We start from the raw sequence: 9,956 nt of genomic DNA on the forward strand, positions 1-9,956 counted from the left end.
ATTCTACCATATGGGAGCCAGGGCTCTAAAATGGTATGTGATTAGTTCAGCAGAACCTCATAAAGGCACTGGTGCTCCTAAATTCTACTTCTGACAATTCACTACAGAAGTGAAACAACACAAGATCTGCATTTTACCTGACCCAAGGAACAGTATCCTTAAACAGCTCCTGGTGGTCACTCCAGGCCTACCCTGCGTGAACTCCCCTCTGAGCTGCCCTCACTGCCTTTCTCTGGAGGCCTGGACCTGGGGTCATGGGTGTTGGTTTCTCAGCCTTCAGGTATGAGAGCAGCTCTCCGTCTCCACCCCGTGAAGGATGCCTCCTGAGTCTTTGCATAATCACATCTAGACTTCCACAGGAGGAATGGAGACTCACTCAAATAATGATGATGTTTTCAAAGATGAACTTTAAAAAATATATATTTTTATGATTTTAGAGAGGAAGGGAGAGGGAGAGAGAGAGAAACATCAATGATGAGAATCATTGATCGGCTGCCTCCCTAAATCACTTTAGGGAAAGTGATTTTCCCCTAAAACATTCACAGAATGCATCTTTATTTTTCTGATTTATGATTCATGCTTACATTTCACTGCCCTTTTCTTTGTGTTAATGTGGAAATGCAGAAAATCCGTTACCATTTGTCGGCAGTTCTGATTAGTTGGGATGCTACTTGAGTAAATTTTTCTATGATTTTTCTTTTTCCTAATGTTCTAAAGGAAGGCAAATCTTAAATGCCATTTTAAGCCTTATTTTACAAGGTTTTTTCAATTTCTTTGTGCTTTCATTCTCCCCAGGAAGACCTAGCAAACACATCGTGGGCACAATGCAAGGTGGAGACTCCGATGACGATGTGAGTCCCAACCAGCCCCCTTTAGCAGTTGCATTCTTTCTGGTGTTGGGCTGGCCTCTGCGACTGGGTTAGCCAGGAACTAAGCACGTTTGACCAGCTTAGCGTCAGGTGTGGTTTCTCAGCCCGCATCACGGGATTTGTGGCAGTTTGGCCTCCCAAGGAGCTGGATTCTCTTCTTTGATTGTTGATGGCTCATTTCTTTTCAAATGAACCTGCTTCCCCTACTTTTTTTCCTCTCATGTTCTGTCTGCTCTCACTTTCCAAAGATGGAAGGAGCACCAGCTCTGTTAGGTAAATGCAAGACTTCCAGCTCCAAGAAGCAGGTTGGTTTTCTTTTTCACCCTATCCATCCATGTGTGTGTGTGTGTGTGTGTGTGTGTGTGTGTGTGTGTGTGTGTGTGTGTGTGTGTCAGCTTGCTCAGGGCCAGCAGAGAACCTTCCCCAAGAATGATGCTTCTGTATCCTGGGAAGAAAGCCACTCAAAATGGATCCCACAGCGAATGGTGAAATTACCTAGAGGTAATTACCTGGCCTATTCTAAGAAGGAGCAGTAAGTGCTGAGCCAAGGACAAGAAAGGTTATGGTTTGGGAGTCATCTGGCCCTCGAACCATAACCTAGAAAGGAAGGGATCTGCTGAGGGCCAAGGGTGAAGACCAGCCCTCTCTTCAGCTCGTTTCTGGGGAGAGAACATGATAAGGAGGCTCTCCTGAGACCAGGCCCTCTGAGAGGCTGGGCAAGGAGCTGCAGCGCCTTGATCTTTATTAAGTGGATAACTGACTGGGAAATGAACCAGAATGGGGAAACAAGGGGTCCCTGCTGGGGCCCAGCTGTTGGGGCTCTTCCGTTCATCACTCTGGGCCTGCCTTCTTTGTTGCAGTCCCTGGCAATACTGTCAGTTCCAAGTGGCAAAGGGTGACTAGATTGACACCAATCACAGATCTCCCCATCAGGTTGAATGCCACACGTGTCTAGAATGTGGTACTAGTGGCTACACAGAGACAGGGCATGAGTCTTATGTTCTTTTTAAATATATATATATTTTTATTTATTTCAGAGAGGAAAGGAGAGGAAGAGAGAGAGAGAAACATCAATGATGAGAGAGAATCATTGATTGGCTGCCTCCCGCAGCGCCCCCCGCCCCAATTGGGGATCTAGCCCGAAACACAGGCATGTGCCCTTGACCGGAATTGAACCTGGGACCCTTGAGTCCTCAGGCTGATGCTCTATCCACTGAGCCAAACCAGGGAGGGCAAGTCTTATGTTCTTGTACAAAAGGTTCATTTATTTAGTATCAGCAGTGTGTACTGTCACAGGAGGGAGAGGTCACTCAGGTGTGCTGGGCAAGATGCATAGAAATAGAACCTTGAATACATAGAAGATGATCTTTAGAGAAGCAGAGAAACTACCTCAAAAATTTTAACAAGGTAGGGGATGGATGGTTAAACAGCTGCTTATTCATCCAAGATAGAAATAAGGAAAGTCTGGTGATACCTAGTGAGCACTGGCTGGCCTCTTTTCTTGTGATTTGCTTGATCATTTATATAGCTTTCTACTTTTCAGAACAAATGCATTATTGTAGCTTAAATCTCCTCTGTGCCTGTTGTCAGTTGTTTATTTCAGGGAGGCTGTTTTCATGCACCACCCCCTAATCATAGGAGTTTGTCCTTCATGTGTTCACTCAGGACAGATACTTTTTGAGTGCCTGTTATGTGCCTGGCACTATTATAGATTGTGGGGAATACAGCAATGAATAGAAATAAGGTCTTTGCCTTTATGAAGTTTACAGTCCAATGGTAGTGAAGCAGATCCATCAGGGCTCATAGTGGTTAAGAAGAAAAATAAAGTAGGTTTTGGAACAGAGTGACAGGAATGAGGAATGCCTTTTGATTGCTCATGAAAAATCTCTCTGATAAGGTGACATTTGGGGAGAGGCCTAAATGGAAGGAGGGAGATGGTGCTGGGGAGGGGCATCCTGATCACAGGAAATAGGGTTTCTGCATTCGAGGACCATAGGCGATGGCGACTGGAATGGAATGAGCTGGGGGGAGGAGCAGCAAGGGCTGTGCAGAGGTTTGCAGGGTGTGACAAGGACTTAGCATTTTCTCTGAGTACAGTGGGAAGGTGCTAGAGAATCCTGAGCCCACGAGTGCCAAGAACTGACTCACATTTAGGAGAGCCCCGTGAGGAGGCATTTGCAAGAGTCTAGTTCAGAGGTGATGGTGGCAGTGGCTTAGCCTTGGGTCGTAGCAGCAGAGGTGTTGAAAAGTAGTCAGGTTCTGAACATGTCTCTAAGATAAGAACCATTAGGTTTTATTAATTAAAATGAAGGATGCCTTGGTTGTGGCAAAATTGGCTAAAAGCACAAAACTGTGAGGCGGACCTGAGGAAGGAGCTTGGCTAGCAGATTGAGAGTTTGGATTTTGGACATTCTAAGTGTGAATTGCCTGCTAGATGTCCACATGCTGATGCTGACTTGAAATTCAAGTCTGGAGTTCAAAGTCAGGTCTGGGCTAGAGATTTAATTGGGGGAAACATCCATATCTGGGTGGTCTTTAAGCACAAGGGTACATGTGATTGTTTGGAAGAGAGAGAAGAAAGAGAAGAGAGGAGGCCCAAGGCCCTGAGCCAACCCCACATTGTGGAGGTCAGGGAGATGCAGAGGGCTGGGCCAGCAAGACAAGACACAGGAGTGAGGTGGGGTGAGAACCCAGAGAGAAGGGTGCCCTGGAAGACAGAATAGTGGATGCCAGGGAAGAAGGAGCCTGTAGGTCAAACAGGAGGATGGAGAATTACCCCATTGGATTTGAACCCACCGAATGTGTCAGTCTCGACAAGAGAAGTTTGGGGGATTGGTGGGGTGAGAGCCTGACTAGAGTGTGCTTAAGAGGCAGTGAGAGTCCTGGCCGGTTTGGCTCAGTGGATAGAGTGTTGGACCCCGTAGGGTCCAGGGTTTGATTCCAGTCATGGACACATGCCTGAGTTGCAGGCTCTGTCCCCAGTAGGGGGTGTGCAATAGGCAGCCAATCAATGATTCTCTCTCATCAGAATCATGTTGTTTCTATCTCTCCCTCTCCCTTCCTCTCTGAAATCAATAAAAAATATATATTAAAAAAAATTTTTTTTAAAAGAGGCAATGAGAGGGTAACAGGTGAGGACAGTGAGTTCAAAACTCATTCAAGGAGTTTTGTTGTGAGGGGAACAGAGAAACAGGGCAGAGTAGCTGGAGGGGAAGGTAGGATTAAGTTTTGAGGTTTTTACTTTGTTTTTTGTTTTTGTTTTTGGTTTTTTTTTAAGAAGAAGAAGGAATTACAGTGTATATGTATGCTGGTGGGAATGCTTTAGCTAGAGCGACCAACCATCCTAGTTTACCTGGGATGCAGGACTTGCAGTTTTAAAACCTGGCTGAGTTGGTCACCCTAGATCTAGATGATAGAGGAGAGTGTTTCTTTCTTTCTTTTTTTAATCCTTACCTGAGGATGGATGCATATATATATATATATATATATATATATATATATATATATATATTTATTCCTCCCCGCCCCCCCCCCCCCCCCCCGTTAATTTTCAGACAGAGTGGGAGGGAGCGAGGAAAGAGGAGGGGAAGAGAGAGAAAGAGAGAAACATTGACATGAGAGAGACACATTGATTGGCTGCCTCCTGCTCTTCAGGGATCAAAACTGCAACTGAGGTACGTGCCCGTGACTGGGAATCAAACCCATGACCCTTCGGTCCACGGGCTGAAGTTCTAACCACTGAGTCAAACCAGCCAGGGCAACAGTGTTTCTTTAAAAAAATTTTTTTTATTGATTTCAGAGTGGAGGGGAGGAGAGAGAGAGAGAGAAACATCAATGATGAGAATCATTGATTGGCTGCCTCCTGCATGCCCCACACTGGGAATCAAGCCCACAACCTAGGCATGTGCTCTGACTGGGAATTGAACCGTGACTTCCTGGTTCATAGGTCGCGACCCACAGGTTGAGAACCGCTAGCAGGGTCGCCTAAGACCATTGGAAAACACAGATATTTACATTACGATTATTAACAGTAGCAAAATTACAGTTATAAAGTAGCAACGAAAATAATTTTTGGTTGGGGGTCACCACAACATGAGGAACTGTATTAAAGGGTCGCGGCATTGGAAAGGTTGAGAACCACTGGCTTAGAGGATACATTGATCTCTGTATTCCAGCCAGCAATATCTAAATGTAAATCCATTTTTATGCCTCCACAACCTGACCGCTTCTCTGCCAAGCTCCTCCTTCACATGAAGGTCTTGCTAGTTATTGAGCTACTAGTAAAAGGGTGAGGTAGGGTCTTGGTGACAAGTTGTCAGGAACAAAGTGGGACCTCAGTTGTATTTGCTGTCTTTTTCCTATAGGAAGACTCAGAGGACAGTGAAATTGACATGGAAGATGATGAAGAAGACGACGATTTGGAAGACGAGAGCATTGCTCTCTCTCCAGCTAAATCTAGTCGAAGGGTCCGGAAACCTGAGCCCCTGGAAGAGAGTGACAATGACTTCTGACTTTATTGCCAAGGGACCCATGCAGATTAAAACCCACAGATTTGTAGGTAAATGAGAATTTAGAAGGTTAGAAAGGAAACATATTTTGTTTACTAAGTCACTTGGACTTATTGTTCCTGAAGTATTACCTGTTTTTCGCTTTAGCCTCCTATGTGTTGCTCCATGAAGCTCAAACAAGAACCAGAGCAAACTCCAAAGATGATTTTTTTTGCCTTATCTCCTGAAAGAGGGAAATATGTGTGTGCTTAGTGACTCACATCCACAGGACAGAAACTTGAGGAGAAATAGATTCTATGTAAGTTTTGATTATTGTTGTCATCACATCTGTCCTCTAAGAGTCAGTGGGACAAACCGGGGCTGGCACTGCACATAACGACTCATTTTAGGAATCAGTGTCGGACTATTAGTAACTTTTGTACAATTCAGAGGCTTTTAATTCTAGCTTTTATTCCATTTTATAGTCTTTTTTTTTTCTGCATGCTCGCAATACCAAGCTTTAAATGTATTTTACTAAAATTTTCTGAATGAAATTTAGTTAAGTCAGATGAAAATCAACTTTCTTTGAAAATTAGGCAACAGAAGATCCTCCAGATTATAAATACTCCATTTTTCTCTCAGAAGGCCAGCATTCCTTTTTAGGAAAGTTGACTTAAAAAATAAACCAAAATTGAAATGGGTAGAGTAACACTAGAATTTCCCTATTGTGAAAAGACAAGTGACAGATAGGTGGCATTTTTTGTTTGTTTGTTTTTTGGAAAGCACAGAACAGTTTTCATTGTTTTTCAGTTATAAAGTCAAAAGACTTCTGAAGTTACTTATCTTAATAAATGTTTTTAATATCACATTTTTATATTATTAAATAAATTTTACTTGAAAATGTAAGTATTTTGTTTATTTGCACTGATAAATACTCGAGAAAAGTTCATAGTAACGTTACTATGGTACATGTAAACTTTAGGAGACTGTGACAATTAGTGCTATCACCTTTGCTTTTTACCTATCTTTTTCTAAATTTTATGTATGAGATTACCCCCTTTTTTAAACATTCAGCATTCAGTTAATTCATCAGTAATTTGAGATGTGCCACCTTTTTTTAATTAAATATATTTTTATTGATTTTCCCCTAAAGAGAAAGGGAAAGGGAAAGAGAGATAGAAACATCAATGATGAGAGAGAATCATTGATTGGCTGCCTCCTGCATGACTCCTATTGGAGATTGAGCCCACAACCCAGGCATGTGCTCCGACCAGGAATCGAACCGTGACCTCCTGGTTTTATAGGTCGATGCTCAACCACTGAGCTATGCCAGCTGGGTGAGATGTGCCATTTTTGAAACAATAAGCTAAATGGGAAATAGGTGTGTTGGGAGCCTTGCTAACCACGCAGGTGCCATGGCTTCTAAGGTGCAAAAGAGTCCCTGCATCTTTTTTAAAAGAATTGATTTCAGAGAGGAAGGGAGAGGGAGAGAGAGAGAGAGAGAGATAGAAACATCAAGAATGAGAGAGAAACATTGATTGGCTGCCTCCTGCACGCCCCCTATAGGGGATCGAGCCTCCAACCCGGGCATGTGTCCTTTACCAGAATCGAACCTGGGACCTTTTAGTCCACAGGCTGACGCTCTACCCATTGAGCCAAACCACTGGGCAAGTCACTGCATCTTTTTAGATGTTATAGCTTTGGTTCACCTGAGTCTGACCTGACTTATATTTTGAAAAAAACTAAAAATGTGTTATTATTTTCCGTATGTGATGCTTTCTTCTAATGGGCATTAGCGTGGGAGTCCTACCCAAGCTACTGATAAAATGTCCACAGATAGAGGTAACGGCTGTAATGGGTGATTCACTCTTTCACCTGCTTCTTGGTCATCCCTCATTCCGTGGTTAATTGAATTTGTGCAGGCTCTCCCTGTGGTATGGCACTTTCTTCAGTGGCTTCTGTCAACAAAGGAGGCACAAGCACTTGATCATGTTATCAGTGTATTTCTGTCACTGTGATGGATCCAGGAGTCAAATATGTGCAAGTGCCTTATGGCCTGGTGTCGTTTGGTTTTAGTTACGCAGCAGAGCAGACTCAGGCCCCACAGAAGCTTGAGTGATTAGGTCTGTGAAAAACTAGCATTTAGGTCATTGCTGACAGCGGTGGGTTTTTGTTTTTTACTGTATAACTAAAGGATCTCTTAAAATGCTTTAAAATATGTGTATTGACAGAAAATATAAAGTAATTTTTTAAGTTCTCAATTTTTATTGTTGGTAGCCACCAAGAACAAAGTATAAAGACTTCCTCTAGGAAATCGAAGAACTGTTTCCCTTTTAGCTGGGACAGGAAGAAATAAATGCAAGATATTTTTCAGTAGCATTTTAAACGGTAATATCAGTACCAAACATCTGAAGGGAAGATGTGTCTCTTTGGTTAGCAACCTACTACATAAATATCACAGCTGTTAGAGTGACCCAGGGGAGCTCTTGGGTGCTGGGCTCCAGGACTGGTTGATTGGAAGGGAATGAAAAGATTCTGCCTCCTTCCCAGAACAGAAGTCCTTTCAATGAGGATGTAACTGGAGCAGGAAGACAAAGGGTTCAAGAAGGTGTGTCGTTAGGGGAAAACAGAACTGATGGAATGACCAGTGTGTCTGTGAGAGACAGTATTCAGATTGTACACTTCTCTTGGACAGTTTGGAAAAGAAGTAATAGTGACATAGAAAATTCATTAAATTTTAAAAATAATACAACTGTTTATTCTAGAAAGAACAATGACATAGGAATGGCTTAGCAATGATCCATACTAATGAATTCATAAGATAAACACTAAATGATGATTCAACTTCAAATCATACTGTAACTATGTTGGAAGGAGGAAGAAAAAAAAAAGTGGGGACATAAGGTGATGTATATACAAGTGCCATTTCCCATAATAGAAAGTCAATAGATACTCTCTAAAATGATTAAGCAATAAATAGTGGACTTTGGAAATTAGGAAATCGGGGACTTTAGCCAGGAGAAGTGAGATAGCAGGAGAGGTTGGAATTTAAAGCCAACACAGTGAGTACTGATGACTGTTCAGAAAGGGATGGTCATAGTGAAAAGAGAGGACAGAGCTGGGGGAGAAAAGCAAGGTCAAAGAACATTTTGGAGGACTGCGCACAAGGAATAGTTTTAGGAATCAGTGTCAGACTATTAATCATTTGTACAATTTAGAGCAGCAGTTCTCAACCTTTCTAATGCCGCGACCCTTTAATACAGTTCTTCATGTTGTGGTGACCCCCAACCATAAAATTATTTTCGTTGTTACTTCATAACTATAATTTTACTACTGTTGTGAATCGTAATGTAAATATCTGTTTTCCGATGCTAGCAGGGTCGCCTAAGACCATCGGAAAACACAGATATTTACATTACGATTCATTAACAGTAGCAAAAAATTACAGTACCAGAAAGCCAGTTGGGTAGAAGCTGCTATTTGGGATAAGAAGTCTAAGGTTGATTTCACAGTGTTTTACACCTCGATTTCTATAGTGTCTATTATAGAAACTGTTTTCTTGACTTGGGCAATAGGTAGAGTACCCACAATACTGAGGCATTTCCTCAGAAGAGGGGCCAAAGTAACCCTAGAATGAAGGATGGCTGACTGGCTAACAAAGCTTAAAAGCAAGTTTGAAAGGATCCAAGTGTTTCTAACTAATTGTGTACCAGAACAAAGCTCAAGAATATTTTCAGAAATATAAAACCAGCATCCAGAAAGATAAAATTCCCAATTTCTGATGTTCAATAAAAAATTAACAGGCATGAAGGCACTGTGGCTCCAAAGGCAGCCCAAATACCCTCGGAAGAGCGCCCTGAGGAGAAATAAGCTTGGCCACTATGTCGTCATCAAGTTCTGTCTTACTATGGAGCCAATCATGAAGAAGATAGAAGACAACAATACACTTGTGTTCATTGTGGACATCAATGTCAGCAAGTACCAGATCAAACAGGCTGTGAAGAAGCTCTAGGACATTGATGTGGCCAAGGTCAACACCTGATCGGGCCTGATGGAGGGAAGAAGGCATATGTTTGACTGGCTCCTGACTTTGGATGTTGCCAATAAAATGGAGATCACCTAAACTGAGTCCAGCTCCCTAATCTTATATAATAAAAGCCTAATATGTAAATCGACCAAATGGCAGAATGACCAGTGGAACGACCAGTTGCTATGATGCGCACTGACCACCAGGGGGCAGATGCTCAATGCAGGAGCTGCCCCCAGCCTGCAGGCCCCAGGCCAGCCAAGGCAGGTGCCAACAGGAGCCCCCAATTGCCCTGCCGGTTGCCTCACTGAGGGAGGTGACTGGCAGCAGCGGCAGGGGGTGGGGCTGACAAGTGGGCGGCGGCACCAGGCCTGCCAAAGCAGGTGCCAGTGGGGGGGGCCCCTCCCGATCACCCCACCAGTTGCCCCACAGTTCGCCCTGATCACTGGCCAGGCCTAGGGACCCTACCCATACACGAATTTCGTGCATCGGACCTCTAGTTCTAAATATAATTTTTTTTCCACTGTAAAAAAATTTATCAGGCATAATGAGAAAAATCAAGAAATAACCCAT

At 43.1% G+C, this 9,956-nt stretch overlaps 1 protein-coding gene across 7 annotated transcripts in view; it reads left to right on the plus strand.

Moving 5' to 3' along the window:
• Positions 1-9,943, plus strand: part of CLUAP1 (clusterin associated protein 1) — a 42,287-nt gene extending 32,344 nt beyond the window's left edge. For 2 of the 7 annotated variants that reach the window (XM_079799148.1, XM_079799152.1), the window contains 3 exons: positions 796-851; positions 1,118-1,174; positions 5,234-7,359. In XM_079799148.1, coding sequence (XP_079655274.1) covers positions 796-851; positions 1,118-1,174; positions 5,234-5,380 — 260 coding nt within the window. In that variant the 3' untranslated portion in view covers positions 5,381-7,359. Of the gene's footprint in view, positions 1-795; positions 852-1,117; positions 1,175-5,233; positions 7,360-9,159 lie in introns of those variants that run through there. The other 5 variants (XM_079799151.1, XM_079799153.1, XM_079799150.1 and 2 more) reach the window with 4 other exon arrangements.
• Positions 9,944-9,956: the final 13 nt, after the last annotated feature.

The sequence above is a fragment of the Cnephaeus nilssonii genome (assembly GCF_951640355.1).
Source record: "Cnephaeus nilssonii genome assembly, chromosome: 2".
Taxonomy (NCBI): Eukaryota; Metazoa; Chordata; class Mammalia; order Chiroptera; family Vespertilionidae; genus Cnephaeus; species Cnephaeus nilssonii.